General features: G+C 37.1%; 1 protein-coding gene across 1 annotated transcript in view; it reads left to right on the forward strand.

Annotated features, from left to right (window-relative positions):
- Positions 1–17,143, forward strand: part of LOC121322851 (partitioning defective 3 homolog B-like) — a 130,313-nt gene that overhangs the window by 65,888 nt on the left and 47,282 nt on the right. The window contains exon 3 of the mRNA XM_041263275.1: positions 8,133–8,304. Coding sequence (XP_041119209.1) covers positions 8,133–8,304 — 172 coding nt within the window. The remainder of the gene's footprint in view (positions 1–8,132; positions 8,305–17,143) is intronic.

Here is a 17,143-nt window from a genome sequence, read left to right on the forward strand (position 1 = left end):
CATCAGCCCGTTCTAGACATAACTTTGAGGTCAAGTCACAATGTCTTAATCTACAGTACTCTGTACATCGTCATGTTTCATTGAATTACCTCAAACCATGCTAGACTTCCCAGCTAAACTATTAAAATAACTAAAAGCTTGCCCATTTAACCCATGAACGTAATAACACATTTCAATTTTCTTTAGTTAAAGATCATTAAAAAGTTTAACATTAACATTAACATCCCCATACATAATTCTGCAACAGAATAATGTACATCTGAAAAACAACATCAGAGCAACAACTGGGTCTCTATGGGTTGCAGTAGTCAGTCATTTTAGGCTGATTTTGTAGATTGCTAAATAAAAAGTGTGGGTTTGCTGTCTGAAATGATTTTCAGACAAATAATTTAGCCTACGTGTGCTTTTTTTTTTTTTTTTTTTTTTTTTTTTTTTTTTTAAGTTTAGTCGTTGCCAATTTGTTTTTGTTATTTTCTCCCAATTTGAAACGCTCAATTATTATTTAGACACAGCTCACCGCTACCACCCCTGTGCTAACTCGGGAGGGCGAAGACAAACACGCGCTGTCCTCTGAAGCGTGTACCGTCAGCCGACCGCTTCTCTACACACTGCGGATTCACCACCTAGCCACCCAGGAGCTACAGCGCTGGAGGACAACGCAGCTTTCAGTCAGCTTACAGGCAAACCCGCAGGCGCCGGGCCAGTATTACAGGGGTTGCTGGTGAGCCAAGGACACCCATGCCAACTTAAGCCCTCCCCACATTCCAAACACTTACTAATTTTTCAGTTCACAAAAGATTTTTAAGACGGAAAACTTTCTATAGGTGAAACACTACCAACCACTATATCTCCCATGTAAACCATTTAAAATGTTTTAAGTAGACAGAAATAATGTACTTGCATATATTCGCAGTGAATGCACTTACGAGTGGTTCTTTTTAAAATGTCTGACGCTAATTGGAGAACTATTGCCTTTGAGTGAACTAACATGGAGATGGTATGAGAAGCTGATTTCTACAAAAGCTTCAGACCTGAAAATGGAATTACAGCTATTCTTGGCCTACTTCTGTATACAGTGCCGAGAAAAATTGTGTGAACCCCTTAGGATTTTCACATATTTCAAATATCTAATCTAAGTCCTAATAATAGATAAAGATAACCAGAAACAAGTGAAAAACATGATACTTTTTCAACATTTATTTGTCCACAAATGGTTCAACATTGAATATCAATAAAGGTATTTATTGTATTTAAGTATTCGCAGATCTCCTGTGACTTCAGAATATTGAATACTTTGTTCTGCCTTGCAACAACAAAATCACTTGCTTACCCCCCGGTTCATATAGAACATGCCACAGCTAGTTTCTTATTATTCAGAGCAATATGGAACACCGTTAGTTGCTACGACAAGAAAATGTTTAATTCTATGCCTGGATAAGCCTGGTCTCTTAGCAATGCAAAAAATCAACAACAAAAAGATGCAGGTCTACCCATCTATAGATGTTGAATTTGTTCGATTACCAGAGGTCTGGGTAACAGGGTAATTTATCAGCAGTAATCAATCTTATTAGTATGGAGATGATATGAACATAGATTCTGTTGATGTTGCATAACCCGGGCTCTGGGAATGTAGTAAACCATTAGAAATGCACTTTTTTCCCCTCTGTTTGCAATTCCTTTGTAATAAACATCAGTGAGCTCTGTGGTAAAGGCAAGGTGATTTATTTTCTGCCAGATCTCGCTTTGAAACTCGTCAGTATACTGAACTTTCTGCATCTAATCTGATGTTTCGGCAGGGTCTGCAAACAGTTGTCACAGATCAACAATACATTATTTTTTTTGTTCCTCAGAAATGTGCCCCTAGTCTTCTGTTCTGGGCTTTCTCAACTTGACTTCTGATAAGGTTTCTTATGCTATATTGAAAAAAACTACACATCTCTATAGTGGTGGGCTGAGCCTGTTATTGTTTTAATGCATATTTCTGTCACATTAGGCGGCAGGCGTGGACATTGTATTATACACCGGAGACTACATAAAATAAATGCAGCTTCTAAAAAGTCTTATTCCTTATCAGAGTTGAAGCCTTTTAAATATAGTTTGTTTTACAAGAATGTACAGGAAGCTTAGAAATGCAAGGAAGAAAAGAGGAATTCAGTGTTTTCTGCTGTGTGGATGGCATTCTTATTTTCTGCTAAGCAGTGTTTCCTTATATTAACAACTTCTTATTTCCTGATGTCATTTTAGGATACAGAAAAATAAATTTTGTTGCATTTGTAATTTCCATTTTAATATGTGTGTGAAGTATTAATTCTTTTAGATGACAGTTTTCAAAATTACTAGTTAACAAGAAACTCTGCCTAACTGCAAATTACTTCAAACCCTGTATTTAGCAGCTAGAGTGATATGTCCAGTGTGTGTTGACCTTGCCAGTCATCATGTGCAATCTGCTTAAATGTTTTGGCAACCGAATTAGTAATTTTCCACATCCAATTGGGCACTGTAATTGGGATTGAAGGGGGTCTCCCTAGTGACACTGGGATAATGGTAATTCCTGAAACTTGATCCATTATCTATTTGGGAATGAATGGAACATCTGATTATTTAGTTTGATTTTAAATATGAGATCAAATAGATTCTCGCTTCATTCCCCAGCCCTAAGGGGAGATTCCGTACCTGCCCTAATCGAACTGTTTCCAAAACTTAGACATCTGTTCAACATTTGGCAATGGATTTGCATGTATTTCCTATGATTTACTACTGCAATGGAAAGCAAATGCTATTCCTTTTTAACAGGAGGAAATTAGTCCTCACTGTGTGGGTTTTGAGAAACTGTGATGGGCTTGGAGTTTTGAGATACTGTAAGGGTGAAACAGGTTAAGGAAACTTTTAACAAAATTCATAAGTGTCATCATTACCGCCTTAGCCCATTCTGGATCATGTTTCTCACACACTTGGTTACAATGTGAAAAACAGTGTCAAAAGAGCATGGAGATGCAGAGGGCTTAAAACCATTTTGTATTACTTTGTGTAGAGTTTGGATATGGTTTTCCATGCAAATGTTTACAGAAAGGTATGGAATATAAAGATTAAGGTATAATATGAAGAAGAAAGTGCTCAAATGGTGCCTCTATTTGAATTTAAAGTTGAGGCTTACATTTTCAGGCACCTGGCACACAGATTAACAAACGGATGTTTTTACATGCAAGACGCTTGTCTCCAGAACTTTCAAATTACAGGGTATATCATTTGCATTCTGCAGACCATGGCATCCTTTTTCATTGTTCAGAATCACAATTCTGTTCAGCTTTGCTGGTCTCCGGTTAGTAATGACTTCTGAGAAACCGCACCATTGTGCTTCCCTGCCAGGATGGAAATGGGTTTGCTGATACACCTGTGTGGCTCTTGTGTCATTGTTTCTGCTGATGCCTCAGTTTTCCAAATCACAGACCATGCTAGGTGTCTGCTGTCGCAGTCGGACCAGACAGTGTAATTCCGTTGAAGTCTTGGAAACAGCATTTTTGCAATCTGTGCACCTGTTACAGTAGTTCAACTCAGTATTACCCATTTCCTGAAATTTCTTCATCTTTGTATTATAGTCATAGGCAAGGATTGATGGGATTCACAGGAAGGAAAACTATTTGATCAGAAGTTTAAACGTAGGTAAAGCACTATTCTCAATGCAATATTCTCTTCCTGGCCAAACGATTGACATAATTGTAAATGAAAGCTGTAGTATGGAAGGTACTAATTTATCATAAGTAAATTAATTAATTTATCAGAACAGTTGCGCTTTTGTCACCCTGCCAGCATGGTCAGCTTTTTTCTTCCCTGAGAAGAGGGAGCCATGTCATTGTGTTTGACAGCTTTTGATTCCCTTGTCAGGTGCAATTTAGCAATAATCTGATTCCCTCTGCTTTGACAATAAAATATAAACTGTGTGTAATAGTATACCACTCATCCATGTCTACTATAACCTGTTGGGAAATGCATTGCATAGCTATTAATTTTCCCAACAGTTGGTTAGGTTAGTATTAAAATATTTAAGCTGTTATATGCAGTACCTTACTACTGTAATGTATGTAAATGTACTGCATGTGGTAAATCCCAATGCCAAATACAACCTTACTGTGATCAAACCCAAAATAATGTCTGCAGCATGATTCCTACATTTTAGCAGAGAGGATTATATTTTGACTTGGGATCCTAACAAGTGCATTCACACTTTAAATGCTTGAAGAGGAACACAGAATTTATACAGTCATAAATAATTTCACATACGCAGCAGAGTATTTCAGAACATAAAACCATGCAAGTTTCCCTTCAATTGTGAACTTTACATTAAAGCTATCTTCTCTCTAGCTATACTGATGTAACTATACTATAACATACACATTACAATATATATGAAATGCTTTCTTGTAGATATGAGATATGCTCTTATACTAATGTATAGCCCTGAATTAATAGTGGGCTGCTTCTATAAAATGCAACCCTGAAGCTACGGTTATGTGGCCCCGATGCATTGTTTGTACTGTATTCCAAATAATTAAATTCCAACTGCTCTTGCATTCATTATTGAAGGCGGAAAATATATAGCTTGGTCTCTTAATCATGGCTACTGTCTACCTCATTATGACGATAAAACACTTACATTTTTTAAAAGCTTTTGATCATTGATGCTTTTTACACCTTTTAAAAATATTTATAGTTTTGTAGCCATTTTTAAAGTCTCTCCCCAGACATACACATGTGCAATATTAATCACGTTAATTCGTTATGTCTACATTTCATTAGTTCCTGAAAGACTGGTGCACTGGATTAATGCAAAGGCTAAATGAATTGTTATTTTCCCTCTGGAACCCTGCTTTGAATCTACATGAATCTTCTGCATTAGGAGTAATTCAGCTTTGACAGCTGTGTAGATCACACATGAAGGCTAGTTTACATGTTAACAGGCTAAACAATCAAGGCTGCTACAGTTTCAGGGGCACTGCTTATTGTATCTGCCATCTCCTATAAGTCTTTGATCATTATAAATATTCTGAAATATTTGTGGATGCTTTTTGCTGGGTTCGAAATTAACACCCGCCCATCCACCAAATGCGGGTTAATTTGGTCTGTGGCGGGTAAATTTCATATACTTATACACCACAGTGGTGGGTATGTTTTTGCACACTTAAAATCGTTCAACTGTCGTTGAAGAGCAAGGTGACTGGTGTTCATCGCTGTCGTGTTGCAGTGCAGTTTATACTTTCTACTGGCAATCGCCCTGCTCAAACTGCAGTCGCTGATAGTTCAAATCAGCTGAACTTATCTCATTGCTGACCTCGTTGCTGTGGTTATTAGAACACCAAAATGGATGACCGGTTGTTCGTCGAAGTTGCTCAGTGTTTTTCCCTGTGTATAGATGAAAAGGAAAACGCATGGTTATCAATTGCTATGAAATGTCAAGTATTAAATTGATGTATGAAAGGTTTATTGAGTTAAAGATGTAATGGAATATGCAGAAACTGTAATTAAACTGATAGGTCTAACCTGAACATTTTGAGAGGAATCTACTGTGTCGGTGACCCGTATGAATCTTGAGAATCTTTAGTCTGTGATTCCTATTCAGATGTTCAAATGCATATTCATGGGGTTACCTTTTTTTTGCATCATGTTGCACAGTACTTAGAATAAATTCGTAAGTCAAACTAATCATCAGGATTGGTGACATTTGTGGCACACCATGAACACTTCCTGCATGTCGCTTGAGCAAATTAGTCCCTACTTCTCTGAAAAATCAAAGCCAATCAAGATATAGTGTGACTAGAATTTTTTTTTAAAAAGGGTAAATTGTATTTATCATAAAAGCGTTTGTGATAGGGGAGGCAAGATCTGCAGTTCAATATCAGGGGTATTTTAAATTAAAACAAAGGGCGAAGGCGGTATGAAATATTTGTAAGTGGAGGAGGTTTTGGTTAAAGTAGTGCTGGTTTATTAACCGCTTCTTCTATTAACTCTGAGTGTGTGTAGTAGCTCTCGGGGCATTTTAAAGCTAACGTTTCTTAATATTTAAAGTGTATCATTACAGGTGTTCTGAATCTAGTTGAACTTTCAACAATAATTTAATGAGGATGCAGACATTTTATAAGAATCAAGGAAATATTGGCTGCTGTTTTGAAGGTTACAAAGCATTTCAGCCGAGATGTGGTAATTTTTTGTTTAAAGCAACTTTAACATTTTTTTAAAAGATTGTTGCTTCTTACTTTACTGTGTATTTGTTATTTTTTGTATTGTATAACAAGGGGAATTTTTAAAAAAGAATGCACACCCTGCATTCAGTTTAAATCTTGCAGCAAATTAATGAGACCTTGGATTTGGCGACACAGGTTTTTAAATGTAAAACTATAATAATCTGTAATAATAATAATAGTACAAGTATTTTAGCAATGCTAATAAATCTGAATTAAGCACGTTAGCACTGCAATTAACTGTATTTTTGCATGTTTTTGTTGCATAATTTTTCAGTTTTTGTATTGATGTTAAATTAAAAACCGTATTTTTCCATTGGACAGTTACTGTAGAGATTCTTAAAACTAATTAGTCTGTTATTTGATGCGTATTAAAAGCTTTATGAAGTGGGTATATTATCTTAGCATTGTTTGAATAGTCATAGACGTTTTTGTTCACTACTGAAATATATAAATATACTTGATTTTTGAATGATTCCATGTAAAACTTTGAATATGAGTACATCTAAGTGTAAACCTTATTCTTCAGTGCTGGAATTATATAAAAAAATAGAACTTACACCTCTGTGACTAGTTTAGTTAGTAAGTAAGTACTAAATAGGCATTGATGAACATATTTTAGTAGTGTGTGATAATGTAGTGCACATCTCAGAAAGTTGATAGTTGAATGTGACAGAAATACAGTGAATCTTGGTTGCAAATCTCCCTCCCGACCTGTGACGTTGCTAAGCAGTGAGGACAGAGTTCTTTGGACGGGCTGGCCTGACAGTTCTTTCCTCGGGTCAGGTAGTCGGTCATTCTGGAAGAAGGCGAGACTATTGCGAGAACATACTGACCCAGAAGGGAAACAATGTAGCAGCCGCAGATTGTACAGGCATCTGCACTTGTTTACCAAGGGGTCATGCGTGACATCTTATAAGGGGAGAATTATAATCTGTTCCTTCGCTTGGGAAATATAACCTGGAAGGACCCCTGCAGTAATTGTGAGAATATCGCGTCTAACTGTTACTTGTGTGTTCATAGATGGCTAACACGTTCCGGAGCTGTCGCTAAAGGCTAGCATAAAAACCCGGAAAAGCACTACACTACTGTCATGCATTAAACTGTATCACCCACCTCAAGCACTATGGCACGCACCCAGGACTGGTGACAGTGTTTGTATATTATGGGAGAGATACCTGTGTTTATTGGGTTTGCAGTCACAAACAATATTTTTTACCCCATGCATTATGCATTGCTGTTTATTGCTGAAGATCATTGTTTTGGTCACCAGACCTGGATTATAAAAGAAAGCAAGCACTTTTCCATACCAGATTACAATATCTGTCTGTTTTATTCCCGCACTGCATCACCTCTGCACCTGTACACAATAAACCACATTGAATTACATGATTAGTGATTATATTATTGCTAACAAACACTAGTTATTTTTTGCATACACAATGATGGGACTACATAATACCAGCATGGCTTGTGTTTCGTTAGCAACGCTGAAACAACACAGAGAAAGAGCACCCTAGACTGTAGAGGAGACAACATGCAGTAAACATTCTGTTTATGGGAAGTCTGTACAGATGTTTTAACCGCAGAGATTGAGAGAGTATGAAATAAGTATGTTGGGGTCTCTGGATGTCTTCTATAGTGTCTTAATTCACAAGGTAAATGTATTGTTTAATTTATTTGGGTGACTTTAGGCCTTTAGTTGTGGTATTGTGCATTGGAATATTTCCTACTGCTAATATGGGTGAATATACACAAGTTTGAGAAATTCAGTGCTTTGATGGAAGGTGCTTTTCGAGATGCCTGTGTCCAATAAGTCTCTCCATCATGCCACACTTTTACATATGCTTTAGAAAAATGTATTGCTTATTTCTTTTATGTTGTGTGTTTGTTTTATAGCTTATTGCTTACTACGAGGACCACGAGACACAACAGAGAGAGGGCCTTAATGGCACCCTGACAGGAAGACGGAGCCCCCCAGACCACTTTGAGAATGGAGTGTCTGCCCAGCTTGCTGTCTTCCAGCCAATCAGCGGAGAGATTGAGGTCAACTCTTCTGCATTGAAATCCAGTATGTGACCCAAGAGTTCTATTGAATTGGCCTCTGCAGGCTTGAAGGAATGTTACACTATGGGTGACAGGAAAGAGTTATTATTTACTAGTTTACTCCAGAGTCATATTATAGATTTAGTACTACTGTAACTGCAGTGTAATTTGGGACTTGTAACCAGAAGGTCATCAGTTCAAATCCCACTTCTGCCACTGACTGACTCACTGTGTGACCTTGAGCAAGTCTCTTAACCTCCTTGTGCTGGATCAATGTTCTATTGTAACTGACTCTTCATATAATGTACAGTTCACAGCCTACGTCTGTAAAGCGCTTTGTGATGGTGGTTCACTATGAAAGGAGCCATATAAAAATACAGATATTATTATTATTATTAAAAAAAAACAAAGCAACTGAATTGCTGTCATTTGCTTTGTTATTGCTTAATCGTGATATATTTTGTTGCTGACATAAATGTTAACATGTTGATTGATTGTGTATAACTAACGCCATGAGCCAAGCCAAATGTGAAACTAGCTCCACTGAACAAAAATGCAATGATAACATGCATAAATAACTTTATGGATGTTTATGTTCAAGGAAACGGTGGCCTTTTATAACAGGGTTCTCTTTTCTGCATATTTAAACTAGGTCATGAGCTGTTGCTAAATCTGTGTTAACCAGGAAAAAAACACACACACACACACACACACCTTATGCAGGCTTTGGGCAGGTCATTGTTTCAGGTGTGATTCCTTTTTGGTGTGAACAGAGTTCAGTATCCTTTATACAAATGAAGATGCCAGCAGCAAAATACTGTATGATATGTAAACTCTAAATGAAGAAGATCATCGGATCCTGTTAGTGAACACTGTGCTTTAGGGAGAAGAGGCAGCGATTTGTTTTGGGTGTTTACACGGACCAGTGCTTAAAGTGCTTACCATAGAAACAATATGTTTTTTTAATGGACAATTCCTCACGCAGCATTTTAAAAATGCATATTTGGAACTAACCTTTTTTTTTTTTTTTTTTTGCTTCAGTGCTTCCATTGTTTGTGTTGATTTTAAATTTTGCGTTGTTTGTTTTTATTTGTTAGAAACACCAGCCTTTCCCATCCCTTTGCCTTCTATACTCGTTCTCATGACCTGGCCATCTGAAATAGAACACTTTTTTTTTGGATGGGTTTATCTAGTGTGGTGAAATGACCTTGCCTTCTAATTTGTACTTTTTTAAAGGCATGTGCTTGTGTTTGACGTGCCATATATTTCTCAATTTAAACATCAAACTGGAAGTGTTGGCTTACAAAATAAACCTTCCCTTTTCATTTTCAGCTGAGGTAAATAAGCTGTTTGTCATGTTGGTTTTGCCTGACGCCCATCTGTGTTAAAACCATCTGTGCCAAAGAGAGGCCCTAATTTGATTATTTGCGGTACATCCATCTTAAGTAGAAGTCATTTGGAGTTGGTCACGCTTTCAGTGGCTCTTGGTTTCTCTGTCTCGGCCAGGCGGAGGTGAACACAAATAGTGATGGATAATGGCTCAGGGAGTCTAAACCTGCTTTCCTGTCTTTTTAATTTCATTTTGAAACGGCGGCATTATGTAGACCTCATTTCCCCTAGGCGTAACTGGGGCAAGCTGTGCTGTCAGTCTTTCAGGACAGAGGAGACACCATAGTTTCTTTGACCCACCACCCCCAGCCTTTCTTAATCACTGGTTTCTTTATTAAGTGGATTTTACTTAGTGGAAACCCATAGTCCAGTCATGTATAAAATGTAAGTCCAATTTGCCACTAATTTAGTTACAAGGTGAATACTTAGTTTCATTTGTGTTGGACCATGTGTCACCTTTGAGTTACTGAGGCAACACAGAAGATGCCATTGTATTTTAAATGTATTTTTTTTCTCTCAAAATGTGTTTGTGTCCATCAAGACTCAAGATGCATTAACCTTGTTCCAAGACAAAAATATGACAAAGATAAATATATAATCGGTGGGACAGGGACAGGAAATAAAGTATTTGTCCAAAAGGATGTATGTCTGCTGTCAAAACTACATAAGCATTTGCAAAAAAGATAAAAGTACAATATATTTTGAAGTAGGAAAATAATTGAAACTGACTTTGGACATGCTTCAAAACAGGTGCAAGACTGAGTTTAAGCGTTAAGTGATTTGTGAATTGAGATCGTAATTCATTGTACTCTATTTGTTACTTGGTTATGGTGTTTTAAATTGCAGTTGGATTATATTGATAAAAACAATTTATTTCAGCATAAAATAAATTTATAAATAGGCTGAAATTTTCTAAGGAAGTTGTGCTAGACATCACACACTTTACTAGAATAAGTAGGTTGTATTAAAGAGAAATTAGTGAATATTTCTTGCCAGCAAACATTTAGGGGTAGATGTAATAAGATGGGCCAGTCGCAGCGCAAACCTACCTCAATTTGCATTCTGTTCAACAGTTCACAAAGTAAACATTTTGTCGTATGTACTAAGAGAAAATATGTTAATAAAGAGAGCCGCAATATACTAATTTTTAAATATTTGTTGCGTTATCTTAGCAAGATCTCTAGCATTGCGAGAGTCGTACAACATTTTTTCGAATAAATAATGAAAGGCAGTTTAATCCCATCAGATTCTATAGTGGGGCCCCCCCACCTTCACCCCCAAATAAAAAATGTGCTTCTATCAAAAAGCTTTTCATAATCAGACCTTGCTAAACCAGATATGTTTGTCCGACATAAGGAGGTGTCGGGTTTAAAAAAAAAATAATACAATAAAATCGCACACGCATACATTTATAGTGCTCAGTGTACACTGAACAAAAATATAAATGCAACATGAAAAAATGTCAAAGATTTTACTGAGTTACAGTTCATATAAGGAAATCAGTCAATTGAAATACATTCATTAGCCCTAATCTATGGATTTCACATGACTGGGAATACAGATATGCATCTGTTGGTCACAGATATCTTAAAAAAAAAAAAAAAAAGGTAGGGGTGTGGATCAGAAAATCAGTCAGTATCTGGTGTGACCACCATTTGCCTCATGCAGCGAGACACACCTCCTTTGAATAGAGTTGATCAGGCTGTTGATTGTGGCCTGTGGAATGTTGTCCCACTCCTCTTCAATGGCTGTGCGAAGTTGCTGGATATCGGCGGGAACTGGAACACGCTGTAGTACACGTCGATCCAGAGCATCCCAACCATGCTCAATGGGTGACGTGTCTGGTGAGTATGCAGGCCATGGAAGAAATGGGACATTTTCAGTTTCCAGGAATTGTGTACAGATCCTTGTGACATGAGGCTGTGCATTATCATGCTGAAACATGAGGTGATGGTGGCGGATGAATGGCACGACAATGGGCCTCAGACTCTTGTCACGGTATCTCTGTGCATTCACATTGCCATCGTTAAAATGCCATTGTGTTCATTGTCTGAAGCTTATGCCTGGCCATACCATAACCCCACCGCCACCATGGGGCACTCTGTTCACAATGTTGACATCAGCAAACCGCTCGCCCACACAATGCCATACACGCTGTCTGCCATCTGCCCAGTACAGTTGAAACCAGGATTCATCAGTGAAGACCACACTTCTGCAGCGTGCCAGTGGCCATTGAAGGTGAGCATTTGCCCACTGAAGTCGGTTACGTCGCCGAACTGCAGTCAGGTCAAGACCCTGGTGAGGACAACGAGCAAGCAGATGAGCTTCTCTGAGACGTTTTCTGACAGTTTGTGCAGAAATTCTTTAGTTATGCAAACGCACAGTTTCATCAGCTGCCTTAGTGGCTGGTCTCAGACGATCCTGCAGGTAAAGAAGCCGAACGTGGAGGTCCTGGGCTGGTGTGGTTACACGTGGTCTGCAGTTGTACTGCCAAATTCCCTAAAACGACGTTGGAGGCGGCTTACGGTAGAGAAATGAACATTCAGTTCTCTAGCAACAGCTCTGGTTGACGTTCCTGCAGTCACCATGCCAATTGCATGCTCCCTCAAAACTTGAGATATCTGTGGCATTGTGTTGTGTGACAAAACTGCACATTTTAGAGTGGCCTTTTATTGTCCCCAGCACAAGGTGCATCTGTGTAATGATCGTGCTGTTTAATCAGCTTCTTGATATGCCACACCTGTCAGGTGGATGGATTATCTTGGCACAAGAGAAATGCTTACTAACAGGGATGTAAACAAATTTGTGCACAAAATTTGAGAGAAATAAGCTTTTTGTGCGTATGGAAAATTTCTGGGATGTTTTATTTCAGCTCATGAAACATGGGACCAACACTTTACATGTTGCGTTTATATTTTTGTTCGGTGTATTTTAAATGTATAATTCATTGCGCTGAAATAAGACTGTTTTGGGTAGAGGTTTTGGGTACACATTACATTATGCAAAAAATATAAATCTGTACAGTACGCCTGTACAGTATACAGTGCAGTAAAATCAAATGAATACCTAGGACACTTTCTTTTTACTTTCGTCTGTAGCTAGGCTTCCGGTAACACAAAAGAAATCATGCTGCTGTGTTGTACACATTGATGTACAATGCGAATAAAAGATTATTTTAAATTGAAACAATCAAGCTATGATACTTACAGGAGGACATTCAATTCTCGTTAATATGAATTTCAAGGGACCAGCAACACATTTTGCTTTATACCACTAATTTGTATTGTCATGAGTAGCCTATAAGCCAAATGTATACTGTCAGTTTTTATTTAAGTTAGTCACCGTTGCAGTGCTAAATTTTGCACAATTACAAACCACCTGCACATTAGAAGGTGTGTTTCCTATTACTATGCAGATGTTCAGAATGAGCTGGAGTGGTTAGTGGCACTTGTGTGCAGTCTATTGCTCCCAACACATTGGGGAAATCAGAAATATCATATAAATTTGTTTTCAAGGCTTGTAAGCACACCCTCCTTTTAGGAAAAAGTAAGTATTTGGCTGTTCACCTAAAAAATGCATTGAGCACAACTGGCAATGCACGAAAAAAAAAAGCGGACTGGGAAATGCCAGCAAAAATTGTGACTGTTTAAAACATGCTTTAAAAAATGGTAGCAATGCCAGGCAGCTTCAGTACATCTAATTATACTGTTTAAGAACCCTAATTTGCACCATCTCCATCCCCTTTTTGTGATTTATGCAGGAACACCCATAATTACATATTCATCTAAGGTTGAACCGCAAAGAAAAACTGCTGCTGCAAACCATTCCCTAAAAAGTCGCTCACAGCATTGTGCATGTTTAGTACATTTCACCCTAGACTTCTGACTCGGTTGCAACTGGTATGTGACTATTTCGACAGGCGCACCCTGAATGTTTTACAGCATAGGTTCTCAAATGGGAGCAATGACATTCTATGTTTTTTTTTCTAATAATAGTGAAAGCTTTGACAGTGGACAGTGATAAGGTCATGTGATCGCTCTGCTGGCAGATGTAAAAAGTGTGTTCAGTAAATTACAATATGTCAAATTCGCTTTGAACACGGTTTGCAAAGTATGAAGAACAAAAAAGACAGCTACAGGAGTTTGAATGCATTTGTACCATGGGCTCAGTTTTGAGGTGCTGGAATGCATTTTTTTTTCTTTTGTAGAAGCATTTTCATACTAACTTTTGTACTTGATAACATTCATTTAAAAATTCAATTGATGCCTATGACGAATACATTTTTGTGACTAATTAGCTATTAACATTTAAAATATTGAGTACTTTGATTTATGTTTCAATATTAACTAAATCAAGTTATTAATCAAACTCATAAATCATGTTACATAACGGTAATTGATTTATTAAAGTGTTTGGATAAACTGCTATTTTATTGAGTACTGGCTCGTCCACAGTCGTGTTAAAATCATGCCAGCATATGTTTTGTTGGAAAATAATAATAATAATAATAATAATAATAATAATAATAATAATAATAATAATAATAATGTTTTTTGACTGATTCAAATTTCACTGCAGATGGGTTTATTTTCCTAAGTTTTCTTTTGGTTAAGTGGCGTAGTTGCGCTCTGACTTACAGCATAGTGGTGAGAAAAGTAACTAAGTAATGCAAGGCTGTCTTTTCCCTCTGTATTGTGCACATTTGTCTTTTTTTGTGCATGACAGTTCAACTTGAGAGGTAATGGATGGGCGTTTTAATTCCACAGTGTTAAAAAATTAGGATTTAAGAGTTTAGTTTTTGTGCACATTGTACTGGTTTTGCTCAAAAGTGATTCCTGTTCAGGTATTTGAGTGGGAGTAATAAGAGACATGCACTTATTTCTTACAAAGGTACTCAATTTAAAGGTTTAATAAAAGCATTTGTTTAGTTTTTGCAATTTATTTGATTTACTAAAATTTAAAGTGTTTCAAAAAATGTTATATTCACTCGGTGTATATTTGATGTGATTTCCATCTTTGACAATATTTATTCAAATGAATAAAGGACAGTTTAGATTATGTTTATTTATAATGTTACAGATTTAAACATATACAATATTTTTAATTTGACATTTTCCTCAAGACTAATAGTGGGCCACAGTGCCTAATGCAGCTAAACAGGTACCCCTGTTTTACAGTAGTCTTACTAATTGTTTTCTCTGTCCTAAAAATATTTTATCACTACAGTAAGTGCATTTGTGCCTGTAGCCCAACCTTTTGGGACTAGACATGTTATTGATTGATAATGGTCTGGGTTCACAATCACTGACAATATTCATATCATATCCTAACTATTCGATTACAATAATTTGTTCCCAGATTAATAATCTGATTGTTGGATGATAATGCAGTTTTTTGTTATCGATTTAGCAACTGAAAATAATTATGATAATTCCCTGTTTTGTTTTTAATTCAGTTCAACGAAGAAATGATTTTGCAGTGCAGACGTTCTCATTGAGCTCTCTAATACATCACAGTTTAAAGCAGAAACAGTTTCTAAAAACACCAAAAAATCTGTTTAATAAACAATATTGAAAATGCAATGCATTCAATGGTAGTTAAAAATGTTCCTAATTTTAAAATTGTAGATCAATTCACTTGTGCTTAATTTATTACAACACACCCAGCATATTTTAACATGTAACTAGTAATGATTTATTTGCACATAAAAAGAAATTATCCCAAAACTACAGTCAATTTTTTTTTCTGAACATTCATGTCCATACATTTTTTTGTCTGCATTGACCATCTAACATTTCCACAACTTTTTTTTTTTTTACTTCTCTGTATAATGACTCTCAGAATAAAAACAGGTAAACAGGGTTGCCTTCAGTGAAAATTTATCCACTGGCTAAAACCTTTCTCTTTCCTGACCCTCTAAGGGTCAGGGGTCAAAGTGAACCATGCTTTTTTCCCATCAGTTTGGCCAACCTGCAATTTATGATTGTCCAGCTAATGTAATGAGCATCAGAAAAGATCATTAAAAGAAGACATTTATTTAGCACTATGGTTAACCTCTTGCCTTGCATTAAGTAGACTGTTGGTTGACATCCAAGTGGAAGGCCAGCTTTAGAAACCACTCGTCTGTGCGCTGGCCAGTTTTTGATGAAACTGTTCGGCTGGGGTGCACACACACACACACACACACACACACATATATATAAAATCATGCTGATAAAACCATGTCTAGCTTTTCCATCACTTAAGTTTCACTGCCATTATCTTAAAATTGATACCTTCACTTACCATCTGTCGCTGAGCGCGATGCAATGTTTCAAGAATATGACGCCTGCCTATTTCTTAAATTGAAGATGGTACCAAGACAGATGTTATATACTGTAATTGTATTCTAATAGCGTTAGCCTGGTCTTTTCATATTGTACTTGGAGCCAGGAAATGTAATATCTTTTACCACTGACCTGTATGGCGTAACCTTGGGAAAGCCACTTCAATACATTGTCTGTTCTATCTCTAAAAACAAGGTACGTTAATGGGATCTGCAAGAACTGCCCTGGAAACTTGGTATCAAGCGCTTTTCCTTCCAGGTGGCTGTATTTGTCTATAAGGGTGTTAACTGAAGTTGTGTAACTAAGTGACATGGTATGGGGATTCCTGTGAAATATGTAAATATAATTAGAACAATTTCAAATACTTGTCGTGTTGTGTAATGCTCTGCTTGGTGTAATGCTTATCAATAATTAACTCTCCACTGCAATGATACCCCTCTCTCTTTTTGTTTCTCTATTTGATCCCCTCCTAGGACTTGAAGCATTATAATGCACTCTTATTTATTATAGGGCTAGTTTGCACTGCAGGCAAAAACCACCAAGCACTGGGGTTTCCCAACTGTCTGCGATAGTCCTCCAGTGCTTTTAAGTCATCCTCAGTGAAGACTGCTTGCTATTTCAGGAATTTCTGTGTTTTACCTTTCCACTGGGAACCTGCATTACTATCGCATAGTGAATTGAGGCTGACATTTATAACCTTGTGTCATTGACCTCTCTGAACAGGATCAGCGGGCTTAATTGACCCTGACTCGTAAGAGCATGAGGTTCTCCTAATCTTTTATAAACAACCCGTAAGAATGAAAACAAGTGATGTTGTTGAATATGGGGAAAAGGTGAATATATTTTCAAATCTTGTGGTGGTTCTGCTGTCAATGGGGTGGGAAAAAAAGTCCATGTTTTTCATAAAGCCGGTTTCTGACTGATGTGTCACAAGTTAATTTAGTTTCTCCTGGTTTAACTTTAAAGTAAGACTGAACACGTCAAGCAAAGGGCCGTATATTGTACTACTGAAGAGTACTACTGCTGACGACACCACTGTACTGTATTACAATCTGGATCCCATTTTTTCTCTTCCCCTTGCCTCTCTAGTTTGAACCTAGCAATTAGCAGTTTTTAGCAATTTTTTATCCCTCTGCATTGAAAAAAAGA

Source organism: Polyodon spathula, chromosome 11 (assembly GCF_017654505.1).
Source record: "Polyodon spathula isolate WHYD16114869_AA chromosome 11, ASM1765450v1, whole genome shotgun sequence".
NCBI lineage: Eukaryota > Metazoa > Chordata > Actinopteri > Acipenseriformes > Polyodontidae > Polyodon > Polyodon spathula.